The sequence below is a fragment of the Acanthopagrus latus genome, chromosome 7, assembly GCF_904848185.1.
Source record: "Acanthopagrus latus isolate v.2019 chromosome 7, fAcaLat1.1, whole genome shotgun sequence".
Classification (NCBI taxonomy): Eukaryota; Metazoa; Chordata; class Actinopteri; order Spariformes; family Sparidae; genus Acanthopagrus; species Acanthopagrus latus.
Window position 1 is genome coordinate 13,280,253 of NC_051045.1, and position 18,715 is coordinate 13,298,967.

The 18,715-nt window shown below is 42.4% G+C and overlaps 1 protein-coding gene across 2 annotated transcripts in view; it reads left to right on the plus strand.

Annotated features, from left to right (window-relative positions):
* The window catches only part of cacna2d3a (calcium channel, voltage-dependent, alpha 2/delta subunit 3a), a 138,428-nt gene that overhangs the window by 59,710 nt on the left and 60,003 nt on the right, over window positions 1–18,715 (plus strand). For both annotated transcript variants that reach the window (XM_037104963.1, XM_037104964.1), the window contains 4 exons: window positions 9,624–9,786; window positions 13,822–13,953; window positions 15,046–15,257; window positions 16,390–16,464. In XM_037104963.1, coding sequence (XP_036960858.1) covers window positions 9,624–9,786; window positions 13,822–13,953; window positions 15,046–15,257; window positions 16,390–16,464 — 582 coding nt within the window. The remainder of the gene's footprint in view (window positions 1–9,623; window positions 9,787–13,821; window positions 13,954–15,045; window positions 15,258–16,389; window positions 16,465–18,715) is intronic.

Below are 18,715 nucleotides of genomic sequence, written 5' to 3' on the forward strand. Positions count from 1 at the left end.
AAAGTCTCACTGACTGACTGACTGACAGGCAAAGTTACACTGACTGAAGTGATTACCAAGTAAGATCAATGGGAAATAAAGGACTGACAGAAACACTTGCATCATATTTTTCAGAAGGCGTATCAAATTATTGAAAGATCTTGATAGTTACAGACGACGTGTCAGTCCAAATGTGTGTGTGTGTGTGTGTGTGTTAGGGAATGCTGGCATTGTGTCCCGACACCCGTCACAAATCAATTGCTGCTCGGTCACCAGATTGATATTAAAAGACCGTTGTTGTTCATCAGCGTTAGTGTGTGTGTGTGTGTGTGTGTGTGTGTGTCTTGGTATTTATCCTTTAGTTAAGCAGGTTTTACAGTACCTCTTGGCAGAACGATGTCGCAGCAGTTAATTTGTCTTTGCTAATTGTGTTTTTGAATTGCCTGAGCGTAAAATGAAATGGTTGAACATGCTTTAGTTAGGATCGTAATCTGCCGTTGTGTTTTTATGTTGCCGTTTCACGCATGAATATTAATATGCATGTACTTTTTAGCATGAACACCTTACGTGTACACCTGTGTGTGTGTGTGTGTGTGTGTGTGTGTCTGCACGCACAGCTCTGATGGTGGCATTTCTAATGGTGCTTTTTACTGCAGAACATGGTGAATAGATGGTAATTATCACCAGCTGTGCTAAAAATATCACGTCTACGCTGTAGGGTGAAACCTCCTCCATCACTATTCGGGGTTTATTATAAAATGTTTGTGTGTTTTTTTGCTATTGGATACATATTTGGCTGGCGGGGGTTTGATAGGAATTTCCTTATCTATCCTTTCCAGAGCTCCTCTGCTTCCATGTGAAATTGGCACGGTAATCTGCAGCGATTTTCCTCCCTTGCTCTTTTACCCGCAATGCTCGTGTACTGTAAATAGGAAAGCGGAGAGCAGTCTCCCATGCCCTCTGCAGCCAATGAAATCCTTCCTTGGAGGTTGGAGACAAACAGCCAATTGCCAAGCCCGATGCTGACTGAAAATGTAGCCCCAGTCTGGGGGGAGTGGCGGGAGAGAAACGCTTAATCTCTCCTTTCTCTTGCTCTCCCTCTTTTGTTGTCAAACTCCCCTGTCTGGAGTGCAAGAGAGGTGGCCACATGCGTGTTGATTTGCCTATTTGCTCTTCTTATTACTGGCCAAAAAATATTTGACCCGAGTGTATCCAGAGCATCTTCTGCTTCACGGCCAGTAGTGCAAAGGTGTGATTTATGTTTTCAAGCCATTTATTTGAGAGTTGGCCTTGTGTGTCCGACGTGTACTGCACAAACACACCACACACACACACACACACACACACACACACACACACACACACACACACACACACACACACACACACTTCCTCTGCATCAAAAAACACATTCTCTTTCACCTGCTTGCCAAATCCCGACTCAAAGCATTTACAAGGCACCTTCGTCCACAATCTCAGTGAGACTGGTTCAGAAAGGTCCCCCGACAGAGCGACACAGCGCTACCTTGAATCGCCCACGTCTGGAACGCTTACGTGAAAAAAAAATGAATCAGTTCAGTGGAACCCGCTGCATCACACAGCTAATTGTTGCCCCTGCTTTTATATATTCGTATCTCCACAATTCAATTTTTGGGCCTGGGGAGAGCCGGGAGAGATAAGCTCTGACTCCAATTATTATTTTCCTTTGGACAGAGAACATTAGCCACTTCCAACGATGATGGATAGAACTTGTTTTCGTTCTGCTTTATGTATATTTCACCAAAGTCCCAGTTTTGTTATTTACCTAAAATCTTTAAGCCTTACTTTTAACATCAAACGTCATACTTAGCTTTGATTACAGTTTATAACACTCATAACTGTTTGTCTCTTTCTCCACCACAAACACCACTCTGCAGCAGAATAGTTTCTAGCCTCATATGCCTCCCAGAGTGGGCGAGCCCAACATATAAGATGCGTGTAGAAGGATTTCAAGCACGGCGCATGAACCCCTACTTGCCCTTTCCTATAAGTTGCTTTCTTAATCTGCTGTCTTGTTTGCTCTCTGATTACCTGTATCCATTGCCCCCGGGTTGTTTTCCAAGTCACATTTCCACACTCTGTGAGTGGTGTCTCCCCCTTCCCTGACTGTGGAGAAAGAGAGAAGGGGGGCGGGTGGATTGAAAAGGGGAGAGTTGAAGTGGAGATGAGAGTTTAAAGTGAACACCAGAGGGTGGAGCGTCACGGTCGAACCCCCGCTTCACATGTGGTCTCCACTCTGTCTTGCTCTCTCGCCTCTCCCCTTGAGGATGTTGACTCACTGTTGTGCTCTTTGCGGCACGAGTATTTATCAGAATCAACAAGAGTGGTGTGCGTGGGTCGCACATACACTGTACGCGCTTGACCGGCTGCGTGCAGGCTATTAGGCTGCATAGGTGCTCTGCTATAAAATGGCACACACATGCCTACGTGCTTTTAATGCGGTGGAAGCAGGTGGGTCGTTTTGTCATAGACATTTTTGCCAAGCTAAAATGAGAAACAAAAATTTCCCTGCAGAGCCGCTCCTCCGAAAAAACCGTGACCGCTCACAGGACGAGCTCACCAACACCCCCCGTAGTTCTCGCTGGCCAGCTGGGAGATGATGCGGCTAGTTCGCTACTTTTTCCGGAAGCTTTCTTAGCTTTTTCATCACTAATCATATCCAACCATATACCTCAAGTCTCCCTCACGTATAAGAAAACACCCAAAAACTATGGCAATGAACACAAACAACAAAATAGTATGTTAGCACTTGGAAATTATAGCTGCAATTTCTTTGCCGTTCTTGTGCCACTAGCTAGCTTATAGCTTTAGCAATATATCCACCTATCCCTGTGGAAGACTCCAGTCATGTGCAGCGAGTGCACCGGGAGATTGCATGCTGGCAGGCAGGTACATAAACAGATAAGTAGGCCTGTCTGGTCTTTTCCGGGGCTGAATGAAAATGGTCTCATTAAAAGTCTGCAGCAGCCACAGACCTTGAATTCTTTTCCTTTCATTTGTCAGTGCGTTTGTTTTATTGATTGCTGTCGGGATGTTAAGGGGTTTTCTACAAATGTTACAAAAGATGCTCGTAGAATAACTTACAAACCCTAGCTTTGCATTGCTAAAAAGAGAGGCACTCAACTCAGCGATTGCAGGGAAAGACCTGTAAGTGTTGCCTCACTGTAGCGCCTGTATCTTCCTACACAAGTCTCACTCAGCAGTGACAAAAATATTCTGACAAGTCTGTCGAAACCCGTTCCATGCATGCAGAAAGTATACAGATATAGCACAATTTCTCCTCTCCTCTTTCTTTTCTAATTGTTTTACACGCAATTACACTTGAGAGAATATTAGAGGAAACATAGTGGGAAGCAAATTAAGGGTTTGAAAACCTATGAGATTATGCTGTAACTGTTTTATTTCAGTCAGGGAATTTCCTCACCTAGTTAGTGCAAGAAGGATGCTAGCTTTGCATATTTATCTCTGTGAGTTCTCCCAGTCCTTCATAGTGATTTGGGCATTATATTGTTGCAGAGTTAGAGCGAGCAAACGTTCAGTTTAGTGCACAGAGCATCACAGAAAAGGACGAGGGTCTTCAACTTGGTTTATTGTAATTGCAAATTCAAATTCTTTGATATGTAAATTGCAAATATTTAGCATTTTTCCCCACTTGAAAAATTAAATGGTTAGTCAATTAAAAAAAAACATCAATTCATTTATGTAAATTGATTTAATCAAGTAATAGTTTCAGCTCTAAAATCAGAACGTGTTTATTTTATGCAGTTAAACTCACGTATAGACACAGTTGAGGCAACCTCACCTGATGAAATACCAAACCACTTTGTTTTTAGGTTTGACCTTTTAGACCTGATGATGCAATATGAATGTATTCTCCTGAATACATTAGTAAATTAATATGTATTTCTTTTTCTGAACCCTCGCTGAGCACAGTCTTAAAAGACAAAAAAGATACAAAGATAATTTCATTTCACCATTATTCACCCACAGAAACGCAGGAAACAAATATGACAACATGAGATATGTCATAATATATTATATAGTATCATTTATGCTGAACGTTTCCCTGAGCACATTGTAAAAAAAATAAATACAATTATCAGTTTTGACATTTTTGTTGTCAAACCCGAGATCTATCCCGTCTTTTGGGCTTACTGTATGTTTTGAAACAGGAGATGCTCTGCTGTTTACCTCCAGTCACCCCTCCTCATCCTCTCCCTCTCTGTCTGCAGCACACTGAGTGAGTGGGTGCTGGTAGAACGTGTGCGATCTCTCAGCGTAATGCACTGCAGCGTTAAAGATCAGGTTGTTAACACCATGATCAGGGACTGCATTAGTGGCACCGGGCGCTCCTTCACTGTAAAGCTAAAATGGCATAATTGACTTACTCAACACATACACCCACACTTGGACACACACACGCACGCACACGCACACATTTCCACAGTTACTATACACACACAGCCTCAGCTGGTGCTCTAGAGCACGCACAAACCGGCACACACACACACACACACACACTCCGTGGTTTGCCCCTGCCTCTATTCACACTCCCACGTCCACTCCCACACTGCTGAAACTCCAAAGCGGATGGGTGCCATTTTAATCAAAATTAGAGCCCACATGCTGTGAATTTAAACAAAGTCTATTAGCAAACTCATTAGCTGTTGTTTGTCTTACTTTTACTTACTTTACTTTATACTCTCTATACTTTTAACTGCCAATGCCTCTGCTGGCGTTTTCTCCCATCTCTGCCTTTTCGTTTCAAAGTATTTCAAGACACTTACTTTTGGGGTATAGAGCCAGAACATCTGTGCAACTTCCATTGTTTCTCTGAATCAAGTCATTAGTAACCGTTGTGCTCTTTCCTGGATCCTGAAAATGTCACTGCCATTACAAAATCAACTTCTTTGCATGAGTGTCTGTGTACGCATGTTTTGTAAAATGTGCTAGTCCACTGTCTGCATTTGTACAAAAAAACTGCTGTGGCTGCTGGAAATTGCTTTTATGGAGCTAAACTAGGAACTAAAATGTATCCTATTTCCATATTCCACCTATCATACTCAGACAGAGGAAAGCTGGAGCTCAGCCAGAGACAAACGGATAGAAAGTGAGTCCAGACAGATGCAACCTGGCAATTGCAACAGTGGTCTCGCAGACAGAGCTGATAGTGGCCAAACCTTTTCCAATGAGAGCTGCATGCCCACGAGAGAACATTTGAGTCAGATACTGGGAAGAGACAGGGGGTGGCGAGGAGCTTGACGAGGATTGTATGCAGCCTGTGAACAATGGGAAGAAGGAAGCAGGTTGAGCCAGAAAAAAGGACAAGGGATATATCAGGATGGTGGGGAGAGACGGAGGAGGTGAGCGTGAGAGTGATACAACAGGTACTAACGAGACGGTGGCAGAAGGGGAGGCGCGATGGGGCCTGGTCTGCTGAGGGTGCTAGTCAGCTCTGCGTCTGTGCACCGGCGCGTGAGTGCGTGTTACTAAATGTGGTGTTAACAAAGCTCACAATTTTTAAGAACCCTAAATTTGGTTTCTGCCATATATTCCACTTGGAGGTCGAATCTTGTTTTTTTCTTTTTTTTTTTTTGATGGAAAGACATTGTCATTTGCTTTACGAGTCCCTCTGCGCTGTCAGTTATTGTGTTTTCATAAAAGCAACTCTGACACATCTGACTTGTGAAAACCTTTCTACAGCTCCCTGTTGATCCGTTTTGCTCATTACGCCATTTGCGGGGAGATAATTGTGCTTGTTCAAAGTGACGAACGGTTTGAAAAGGCTTTTTGGCTCAAAAAGAAGCAACGAAGTGAATTAACAGAATATTAAAGATAATTGGGCAATCAGAAAAATAAAAGCAGGAGTCCTCTAATGCGCTGATTCTTCAGTTGGTGTCATTCGTGCATTCTTTTCGTTTGTTAATATGGATTTTTTGGAACAACATAGTGAGAGTGACCTGGCGAGGTCGGGAAGGTGATAATTAGGTGTGATTACGGATGTCTCTGGACACCAGGGCCTGTTTTGGCAGGAGGTAAAGATACAGTTGCCAGGGGAAGAGAAGTGAGGTGCAGAGCAAGCAAGAGATGGATGAACAGGACACGTAAGCAATTCTCCGCATTGAAAAACGGTGCCAGAGTTTCTCGCCGCCTGAAGGTCGTCAATCCTGCAACCTCACCAAATTTTCATGCCTTGGGACACTCTCTCATGTGAGCGGCGACAGTTTTTTGAATTCACTTCAAATGCCAACAAGGCCCTGTAATCCTTCGAGGTGCCTGTTCAATTTGAGAAAGAATATCACAGAAATTGCATGAGCTATTATGCCCAGTGAAACAAAGCTGTGGGCACAACTCATATTATCCCCGTTAAAGATGACATGGCAAACTTGTTAGCAAACAGTTGCCTCTTTATAAATTCAGCTGACACAGAGCAAAATTAGCATTCATTCGGAGCCAGCAGGTTTCTGGACACCTGGTGGAAACAGGTGAGGTTAAAAAGCTCCGGCAACACTTGTAATATTTAGAACAACTTTATTATCATGCAGACGTGTTTCGGCTTGTGGCTTCATCAAATTCTAAACATCATTTAAATGAGTTAGGTATGGCAATGGAAAAACATCACGCAAAAAGTAATGAATACATATAAATGCGCTGTGTAAGACAAACAGTCATCCAATCACATACATGCACACACACACACACGTTTCAGCTCATGGAGCACCTACAAAGGTGCGTTGGTTATTTGGTCATGTAGTTTCAGGAGTATCCAATAAAGGAGAAGCGATGCTTAGAGAGCGCTGAGAACGAACCGTGAGATTTGAGGGAGGAAAACCAAAACGATGAGCTGAAGATGCGATAGGGCTCCGTAGTGTAAGCGAGAGAATCAGATGATAGTTTATCTGTTGGTTCTTCACTATGAATATACCATTTTCTCAAACAAGTAGTCAAGTGATACATTGTTGATATAAAAAGATATTGATTAGAGCTACTTCAGAGTAGCCAAAATGTCTCCTTTGCTGCTGTCACAGCTATTTGTCCCATTTTCTTTCCTTTTTCAGATGGAGCCATATCCTGTCCTTTCATATCCTCTTACAGTCTATCGTTTCCTATTCCTCTTCCTATCATATAATCAGTTCCTGTCCTGTCTTGTCATATCTTATCCTTTTTTCCTCTCCTCTTCCTTACGTTATGTGGTGTCCTTAATAGAAGGTACGCTGAGAGGGCTGAAGCTTTTTTAACTGATGTTTCGCTTTCATGTTGATGTTTTTTTTGTTCTATTTTGTTGCTTTTCTGTTTGTTAATGTCCCACCTGTGTGATATTTCTATCTAAATGCTATTATTTCGGGGCACTTTAATGTTTGTTATGAAAAGTGCCACATAATTGAATATTACACAAGTACTAACCAAAAGTTTCACTCTCGGGGCTGAGCCGTCTGCTTCAAAGCAGTCATTTCGGAGACATTTAGACATTTTTCTTTTCTTTTCTTCCTCGGTTGTTATTTTTTTCTGTCTATCCTTAAACGCAAAAGGCTGAAGTAGTTCCCCAAAGAAAAAGCACAACTCAAATAAGAACGTCCTTGTCAAAGTCAACTAATTTGGATTCTGTTCACCATGTTGAGCTGATAAAAAGAAGAGGTACCACACTGGTCTGGTATCCCAAACAGCGTAAAGGTCAATGTAGATCAGATTTTCACAATTGGTGGGTCAAGAAGACCCGAAAGTGAGCTGCATGCTAATGTTCTGTACTGACAGAATGAAATGCTGACCATGCCGGTCTTGCACTGACTGGCGCTGTATGAACGTTTGCTGTGTGTGTGTCTGTTGAATCTCACTGTGGCTCTGTGACCTTTGGCCTCCCAAGACTGTTTTGTTCTGCATCACTCATTACACAAAAAAGCAAAGAGGGTCTTTCTTTTGAAAACACGCCTGTTGAGAGAGAGAGAAGAAACATCAGCGGAAAAATGCAACAGTGTGCTCCCTCACCTTGAAATGGCAGCGTTCCCCTTGATAAAAGGCTAATAAGCCTAATCATGCCTGATTAATTACACCGATAGGCACTGCGTTTGCCAGCCTAATTGATGGCTTTATCTGTGTTTTGCACCGGGCTGAGGGGATGATGGGGTTCCTCAGGAGGAGCTGGGAAGATTTAGCCCCAGTGAAGGTTAGCGGTTGCTCCAATAGAGAGGGAAGGATCAGCGAGGCATTTAAAGAAACATCCACCAAAGTGAGTGGCAGGAGAATAAAATATTTTTGGTGTCGGGATTCGGTGATGAATCGAAAAGGGTGTGCTGACTTTTGAATGTGTACTCTATGCTGATTTCTCTGCGCGGATTCACCCTTTACTGCAGTCTCTCAAAAATCAAAGTCCAGAGAGTGTCTGTCCCCGTCTGAATGATAACACATGTACCGAGGCTTTGTATTGGACTCTCGAGAATAGCAATTCATTCTCCTCAGAGGCCTCTCTTCAAATCCTATTCTCTTGGTCATTACAACAGAAATCAATGTGGCCTTAAGCCATGCAATCACCACCGGTCACCTGTGTAAGGGATTGAACCACCGCTGCTGCTGCTGCTGCCGCTGCTGTCGCTGACAGTGAGAGAAGTAGAATCCCTTTTCACTGAAGTAGGAAATAAAAGCTGTTCTCGATCAACCATTGTTCGACACAACATGTTAAACATAACTGAGTTTGTGTCTAAGATGACAATAATGTATTCATCCTCAGTTCAAAGCAAACACCAGTTTAACCCGGTTCAGATTTCAGATGCCGTCAAAGTAAAATTTCTTTTAAAATGAGATAAAAGTACCTCCAAATACGCTGAAAGCACACAGGCTTCACACGTAGCAGTTTTATAGGCCAGTTACTGCACTGCACCTGTGCCTCTACAATGATGCAAGTGCCACGGTATTCTTTTCGAGTCTACGCTGTGAAGGATGAATACAAAGATGGACGACACATTAAAAAGTCATCACAAGTCCACTTTTTTCAACTCGAATTTACAAAATGTAATGTTTAGTTTTATTGCATGTGTAACTGTAGCTCAATGAAATGTAAACGTACAAGATTATAGACACCTTTTTTATTCTAAAATGTCAAATTCTTCCTTCATCTCCTTGTTGTCATTGATTCTGCGTCAGCTGTAGCCTTTTGCAGGCTGCGGCCCTGTGTGGTATCTCAGACTTCAGAGCCTTTGGGATGCAGGCAGCCATGTGCTCTATATTTATCTAGCTCTATGATTTATTAATAGTCTACCCAGTATGCGCAGTACTAAAAATACAGTGGAGTCAGAGCACCACACGCAGCATCTTGCTAGGAAGGGAGTGTTGGAGCTGGAAGAAGATTTGTCAACTCAGCAGCTTTCCACTGTAACAACATGCACGTCTGGGATGATCCAGGGCCTCAGGTTACCTTAGTACGCAAACTCCTCTCTGACTCAGCACTTAGGTGACCCAGTCATTCTTTGCAGTGGTAACACGATTCAGTCAGTCGAACATATTGACACCGAGGTGTGTGATTCAGAGTAAAAAACATTCAGCATGCGCCTGTGTTTAGATTCATTTTCTTGCATGTGTAATGTCATCGCTGCCTCTCTCCCTCTGTTTTCCAGTATGAATACTTCAATGCAGTGTTGATCAATGAGGTGGACGAGCTGGGGAACAGCGTGGAGCTGGGAGGAGAATTCGTCCTGCAACCGAACGACCATTTTAACAACCTCTCAGTCAACCTCAGTCTCAGCGTGGTCCAGGTGCCCACCAACATGTACAACAAAGGTAATGTTCACCACCTCTGACACCATCACCATGAAGATGTGCACGTAGGTGCCACTCAGGAGCTGATGTGTCAGTGAATTGTTCAATAATTCAAATAATTGAAACCCCCAATCTAAACCGATCAGTCAAACAGTCAGTGTGTTGCACATGGATGTGCGTCTGTGTCAGGAGGAGGATTTGAGTTAATTAACTGTAACTCTTTGGATCATCCATACCACACACTGACTTAATTAGCAGTTAAATAATCAGACATTGTGCTAATTTACCATCCACTCAAGTCCAACCAATGAAGTCATGGCCCTGTACAATGCTCAGTGGACAGAGTGAATGTCATGTCGGCTTAGCCCGGCTACCAGAGGCAAAGAAATTATATGGAGAGGGAGAGAGGAGAAGTGGGAGAGGGAGTAAATGAGAGAGAAAGTAGGTTAAGTCAGACTGATGGAAGGTCTGAGCAACAGATTAATTACCGCAAGGTGGAAAAAAGAGAAAAAGCAAGTGAGAGTGGCAGGAGGAGAGGGAATGAAATGGAAAGAAATTGAATGAAATGGCGAGGAGAGTGAGGCTGGCAGAGCGATACGGGGAGAGGAAGAGTAATTTTGATTTGATTCACGGGCAAATGTGTAGATTCACACACACTCACGTGCACGCACATACACACACACCTTCAAGAGTTTTAGATCTGCAGGCTTTGTTCACAAGCAGTGATAACGTGGATGTATTGTAGACTGCAGGGAGCTCGTTGGTGGGCAAAGTTCTGCAAAAGGATTCTGAGAGGCTCGGGTCCATGTGAGCAATTCTGTCAAACCTTTTGGAAGCTTTTTTTTTTTAAATTACTGTACTGTAATGTTGCTTTAGTGTGGGTGTCTGTTGTCAATACTGGATTACCAGTATTGTGAGCAGGGCATTCCTCTGGTTCGCTCGAGCGCTGACGCGTTTTGAATGTTTTCTTTTCTTGCTTTCAACCAGGAAGTCAGCAGGTGTTCACACAGAAAAAAAGCACGATATGCTACTGGCGCAGGTGTCTATGAATAATGATCCAGAAAGTGTTCACAAACCAGGGAATCGCTTGAATTTTTGTCAGGACATGGCTGAGTCTGTTAAGCGTTTCCCAAAGGGATCCCAACAATACCCGACAGGGTTTGGTTGGGTATCCAGGCTCTAAGTGACACTCCCAACATCATGTCGTCATATAAGTCGTAAGGGTCACATGAGCATCTACGGACTCCCCCACCAGTCCATTATCACCCAAGAACCTTTCAAATGGGAGTCTGTCCATCCAGTTGCCTTCATTCTGCACTTAGAAGGAAGAGGCTGTGTTCTTTTTCACAGCTCTATTCCATTTCTCGATATGGGTCTGCCTTTCTCACATATATTACCAAATCGCTGTCCTCTGAACATGTTTATGCTGCTGAGGAGCCAGCGGTAGCCTGTGCACTTCATAAATGGTTTGGTGGCAGCGGTGATGAATTAGAGGTTAAGCCCATGATAGCAGAGAGCTGCATGCCCCCGGAGATTAATCGCAGGAGGAACCACACTACGTCAAGCATCCATCTTCTAAACGCACATCTCAAACCACAACACGGCCCGCGCCATCATACTTCACGAGGCTACATGACAGGAACACGCATCGTGGACGCAGTGGAGCCAAGCACACATTTATAGTCGGTCGATACATTCTAATGTCCATACATTTACCTTCATACAGTCACTGAGATGTTCACATTCATGCGAGCACATACACACACACACACACACACACACACACACACACACACATCATTTCTCACTTCTCTCTGTTTCTGCTCATGCTTCCTCACTCCTCCTTGGTTAAAACCATCCTCCCTAATCAGCCCCTAATAAAGTGAAGTTGATTTCGGCTCAGATTGCTCCAGCTGGTGCAGTGGTAAACCTACACAGTCTTTTTACATTCTTCCTTTTTTTAATCTTAGTCCATGCTTATGTGTGAATACAATTATGGGGCACCTTTGATCAGACTGAATTAAAGAGTGCATTAGTTGAGATGAATTTAAATGACAGCTTAGGGGGAAAGTAGAGCCCGCGCTCTCTGCCTCATCATGACGAGTTCAGATCGTAATAGACACTCAAACTGTGCACCAGAAGTGACTGTATTGTTGTGTAAATGGAGCCTGGATCATATCCAGCCTCCTCTCCACTCCACTCTATAGAGGTGGATGGGTGTTTACTATCAAGAGAGGGCTTTAGTGTGCTAGCTTCCAGAAGACTAATTCAATCATGGCTTATTGGCATGACTGTTGACAGCAGAACAATGTTGCCAGCATAGGAGATGATGGAAAATCTGTTATCTGCTTTTCTTTCTCTGTGTCCATTAGGTGCTTGTCTGTCCGACTGTCTCCCAGTAATTTTCTGCCTGCCTCTCTGTCTGCTTTTCTTTTTTTTTCTATCTCTCTCCAAAGGCTTTTGTGTATGTGTCCTACTGTACCATTGTGTCTGTCTGTCTGTCTGTTCATCCTTTTCCACTTCCATCTTCCCCAACCCCGCTTCTGAACCAAACAAGATTGTTGCGGTAAGCAGCTATAACAAGCTTGGCTGTGTGGTTGCCAACGAGTTACATACATGACATTCTCAGTCTGTAAATTGAAAATAAGCTTCAGCGATTGGATATGCCCCACTGAATATCACAATCAGTTTGGATAGACTTGGATAGAAAAACGGCTGTAACACATATTGTGTAGATGCACATGAGCGTACATGAAGAGACACACAACATGTGTTACACATGCACATTAATACGGCCGTAGGAATGCAGATATCAGCTAGCAAACTGACTTCATTGCTTGCCATTTTAGGCTGATTTTTTTTTTTTTACCCCCCTCAATAATTGCAATAGAACTAACATAACATTCTGGATAATCTTAATGAAATACAAGGCAAACTGCATTATCTCTGAGCAAAATTGGTTCCTTCAGGTTTCCTGTTCATTTAGAGCTGCTGTAAGCATTCATTTTTCATTAAAATAAGTGTTAAATAGCTCTATATTCCAACAGTAATCACTGTTATTGAGTGTTTGGTGGGTAACCGATGTCTCTCCTCCCCCTGCTCATGCAGTAAAAGAGAAAATACATGTTCTGGTATCCCTGCTCACTTTATTCAATCAGGACAGAGAGCTCCATAAAAAGGCGGGGCTGTCTGCAGGATCCTCCTTTTTACTGGCAGTGGAATGAAAAGTGACAGCTAGTAATTCCTGCACAGCTTATACTACACTACATGCCAAGGGAAGACAAGAGGGATGGGATTTCTAACTGCAAAACAGACAGGAAGTTAGCTTAAACAGCAACAGCGCTTACAGCTGTATATAGCTCGTAGAAAATTCTATTGCACAAAACATAAAAAAAATCCCCCAAAACAATTTAAATGTGTTTTAAGGTGGCTTAATGTTTACCATAAAAAACGGCATCAATTCTACATGAGTGAAACGCCTTAGATGGGAGCTACTTAGCCGGCTAGCTTCATCGTCATGATTTCAGGATTTAGCTGCTGCTGTGTACTTGTACATGTTTTAGTTCGGCCGTCTGATAGAGTTTTGCTATAGTTTGTTGTAGGAAGTGCACAGCTAGACTTTTACATTGTACATTTCTATGGCATAACATTTTTTATATAGTAAAACAGCTGACACAATGTGATATTCAAGTCTTAACTCGGCTTTGACAAAATATGTACAATAGCTCTTCCTTTTTGCCTTAGTAGGGCAGAATAATCTACACTGTCTTCCTTTCATATTATCTTTTATCTCTCTAATTATTTCTCTCTGCTCGCATCTTTTAACTCTATTTCACACTTTCCCTGTATCTCTGTGAAATTAATAAGGTCCTGATTGTGATCTGCGGAGGTGCAGTGTATGATATGATATGAGTGGTTCAGCAGGCAATGGAGAAAGCCTGTTCCAACCTCCTGGACTAAAATACATTGTTAACAGTGTTTTACACAAAAAATGTTTTTCTTTCCTCTCCGTGCCTTATCTGTAACTATCCTTCTCCCCTCCCCGCCTATCTTTAGACTCTGCTATTGTCAACGGAGTGTACTGGTCCGAGGCCTTGAATAAAGTGTTTGTGGATAACTTTGAGAGGGACCCATCACTCATATGGCAATACTTCGGCAGTGCCAAAGGCTTTTTCAGGCAGTATCCAGGTAAGTGTGTGTTTGTTTGAGAGGGCCGATGGCGTTAGCTTTGTGTGTATGTGTGTGTGTGTGTGTGTGTGTGTGTGTGTGTGTGTGTGTGTGTGTGTGTGTGTGTGTGTGTGTGTGTGTGTGTGTGTGTGTGTGTGTGTGTGTGTGTGTTTGTAATTAAGTTGCTGTCTCCCCAAAGCAAAGGGTGGGGTATGTGGGAATCTTCAGTGACTGACAGCTAGAGAGACTGGAGGCTAACAGGGTGAGAGCGCTGAGGAGGTTGAGGGGAGAGTAGATAGACGAAGAGAGAGGGGCAGAGAGAAGAAAGACAGGTGAGAGTGTCTAGAGATTAGAAAATGGGTGAAGAGGGAGGGGTAATATTAATATTTCCTAGATTGAATAAGAAGCAGCATAATTATATATATAGAATGGAGTTCGTGAATATATATTCTTCATGGAAAGTCAATGTAAAGGCTTCTTCTCTTTCTTGTTTTTATCTTTTGACCTCTTTGACCTGCATGAAAGCTATTTTAATGACGCTTTTTTAATATCATACATTTCAGTATATATCTGACTATCAAAGGCCTTCTCCACTGTCTTAGTTTTCTGACCTGAAGGTCATAACTCCATAAAGAGAAATTCCACTCAGCTCTATTCCTTAAAGCTCACTGAAAACACTGGTCATCGGGTCCAATTCCCTCTATTTTTGGTGGACTACTTCGTGTAATTTGGACATGGAGAGAGTTTTTAGGAAGGTATGTTGCTGTTGAATTTTTTAGTGTAATTTTCCAGCGCTCTGAGCACTACATTCACCTCCATTGTACTGAGGTGGCAGCAGAAATCTCAAATCTCTATCTGGAAGCAACTTGAAGTACGTGACAAAATATATGTTTTTGTTGGTCTTTTGAACCACAATCTCTAAAAATTGCATTCTGTAGGGGCAGAGGAAGTTTTGAAAAGAATAGAAAAGATTCAAGAGCAGATGTCATGCCCCCTTTTTATGTTTCAGCCAAGGTAGTACTTTGCTGTCACTTCATATAGTTTATGCAGATTCTGCACTATTGTAGTACGGCGTTTATCTTTAAATTGTGATGCTTACTCTGTCTCTTCAAGGGATCAAGTGGAAGCCAGATGAGCACGGGGTCATTGCTTTTGACTGTCGCAACCGGAAGTGGTACATCCAGGCTGCAACCTCTCCGAAGGATGTGGTCATCCTGGTGGATGTCAGTGGCAGCATGAAAGGCCTCAGGCTGACCATCGCCAGGCAGACCGTGTCCTCCATATTGGATACTCTTGGAGACGACGATTTTTTTAACATCATTGCTGTAAGTGGGGGGGGGTGTCTACATAAACTGCTTCAACACACACACACACTCTCACACACACACACACACACACTCACAAACACACAAGCCCACATCCTCTTCTCCTCAGATTAGAGGAAGTGCTGGAACGAATCAGGGTTCGCTCCTGTCACGCTCACAACCAATTAACAGTCAGCTGAATGAAGATTTGAATTGCAAAAGAGACAGTTGTGATTGGATCCCGCCTCAGGCAACCAAACCATTGTTATCGCATCTCATGCTGATGATGTGTTTGTGTGAGTGTGTGTGTGTGTGTGTGTGTGTGTGTGTGTGTGTGTGTGTGTGTGTGTGTGTGTGTGTGTGTGTGTGTGTGTGTGTGTTTGTATGTGTGTGTGCGTGTACGTTTGTGACAGTACACTTGCACGTGTGTGTCTGATGGTATTTCACATCAAAACGTAGAGAGTCACTTTGCCAGCCTCCCTTCTCTTTTTCTGTAGAACAAAGTCTTCATTATCATGTGATATCCTAATCATGTTATTTTGAAAATTATTCCTTTGAAAAATAAAGAAAAAGGGGATTTGGACAATCAGGCAGAAACATATTGTTTTCCCCAAACAGTCTTTAAAGGGATGTGTCATTTTGACTCATCAGTTTCTTCTTTCTTCTTTGTGAAAAGTTATAAACACATGGAGGAATTTCTCCCGCAGAAGACAGGCAGTCGCAAAAAAGTTGTTTTGGATTTTGTCTTAAGTAAATGCAGTGAGAGAAGAATTCTATCTTGTATGGTGAAAGTTTGTGCACATGCATCTATGCGTGTGTGTGTCATTGTGTGTATGTGCTGTACATCCACACGTTTGGGTGAAAATTGATTGCTTTGGACGAACATACTCTCATTCTCTTTCCTGGACTTTGAAGTCTAATTCAGACTCATGCATTAAATGGTGAGAATTATCACAGAATGGCAGGCACTGGGTACATTGTGTACTGTGCAGTGTGTGCAGCGTTTGAATAATATGCGTGTGTGGGCTTTTCATCAAGATGAGTGAAATTTTCACATTTTGTGTTTTTTAAACATTAGATTAAACATTTATACAGAGCACATGTTAAGTGACTCAAAATGACGATGTTAATTATTCCTTTTGTGTTCTTTCAGTACAATGAGGAACTGCATTATGTGGAGTCGTGCCTGAATGGAACTCTGGTCCAAGCGGATGTCACCAACAAAGATGTGAGTCTCGTTTTCTCCTGTCACAGTCAATTAGGAATCATTGAAGATTTTTAAAGATGGAGGCTCTGATTGATGGCTAGTAGAGGAAAATACAAAAAGAATGCATTCGCAACAGTAGAAAGTAACTTGACAGTGACAATAGATTGTTTATTTATGTCTCAATAGGAACCGCAGAGATCTGCACATTTATTGTGAATAGGCGCCGTAATTTTAAAAACCCAAAAGTCTAAAATCAAGCCATACAATAAAGTATAATGTTGGAAATATGGTGGAGACAGTAAGAGATGTACACTATATGAAAAACTGTCACTGACATATTGGTATTGGCTGAGATACTTTGTTGTCCATTACGTCCGGTACTTATTCACAGTGTTACACAAATCTACACTGTGTATGCATGTGTGTGAGTGATGATGTGTGCGTGACCTGTTAGGCTGGCAAAGAAACTGCATCTGTGCCAGTTAGTGCGAGTGGTGACACTCTGATAACGATGTCCAGATGGCAGGAGACAGACCGGGGGGACTGACTGGCATGACTGGAGCCCTTATAAAGGGGAAATCCACTGATTTCACACAAATGTCTGTGGACAAGTTTTTGAGGCATACTACTGAGAGGAATACTAATACAACTACTAATACTACTGCTCGCCGAGCTGATAACTTCCCCCACACCCTCATCCAGATTTGGTAACTTTGGTCACTCCAAAAAAATGAAGATGACAGTGGGTAAAACGCCAGACGCAAAGCTTGAGAACGATGGTGCAAATGGCTGTTTGCATGTCTGACTGTGTTTTTGCGTGTATGTATACTGATTGGACTGTCCTTACCAGGCGTATTTGGAATTACTATGGCATGATTCTCCTTTTTATCTCTGACTCTGTGCTCCTCTCTCTTGCCTTTAGGCTTCACTTCAGAGTGCCCACTCAAAATTACATCCCCTCTGAATTCTTAAGCCCATTTAGAAGTTCAATTTATAACTGGAATTAAATTCATTTACTTTTATTACCAGACCAAAACCTTTGAGACACAGCTGTTTACAAGCAAATGCATGAGCTAGTTTCCATGCACCACTTGCAGGTACTGTGGAATATTGTCCGTGTTCATGTTTGTACGTGTGCCTGTTGGTGTTAAAGTTAATTTTTGTTTATTTCTAAGTTAGTATACATTTATGCATATGGATTAGCATTATGTGTTTAATTCCAGACGGTAGTTTAATGTTGTGTAAGTCAGCCAGCTAAGAGAGGAAGGCAGTCTGTGCAAGAAGATAAGGCTAATGTCTTTTACTTTCAGCTGAAGGCAAGAAGTGACTGTCAAACTGGAGACTGAGACGTTTTCAAAATCTGTTTTTTCGTACCCAAACTTCAACTGGGTCATGAATACCTGTTGTCAAGCTCCCATGGGACACACAGTCATCTGGCAATATCACCACGAGTTGTTATTTCTCTAATTAGGCTCGTCAACAGGCATTTGAGAAAGTTAAATCCGCCCAGCGTGATTATTACTCACATGCACAACAGTTGCAGGCTAAAATTTAAAGCCTCAAAGGAAAAACACTCACTGATTTTTAATATTATCTCCGATTAACAGTTGTCGTTCTCTGAAATGTGGCTGAAGGTGTTTCCTCCAGTTATCTCACAGAACTGACACCAACTGAACTAACAAGTGAGCTTTAGTGTCCCACTTGGCTATTTTGTTTGAATTTTTTTTTTAGGTGAGCACAGCTCAAACAAAATGAAGGATATCCAGGCCTGTATTGAACCAAGATAATCAGTCAATGCCACTGGAACTTTGGGTGGTTATTTATACTCACATAACCACACTGGATTCACTGTTTTCACTCTGCAAAACCAACCCTTTTTTTCAGCTCTCTTGTTCATGGACTTATCAGAATTGCACCTGCCACCATGATGTGATAATTAATTTGCTGTAAAATGCAAAACCGCAGGCTTCAACAAGCTGCAATTTAAGATAATTTTTTCCCTATGGTCAGGCCTCATTATGATGACCGCTGTGATTATTCTCGAGCATAAAAAGGTTTCTGAAGCATTAAAGGATTTGAACTCCAATGTACATTTCAGAGCCTTGTGACAAAGCTCATAAGTGCACATCAGACATTGCATATGCACGTACACTTTCTGAATATGCCACTTAAGTACACTGCTGCACAAGGGATTGAACGTGACCTGCTGTGCCAAAACAAATCACTTCGATCTTAACTCACAATCACACACACACATGCACACACACATTCG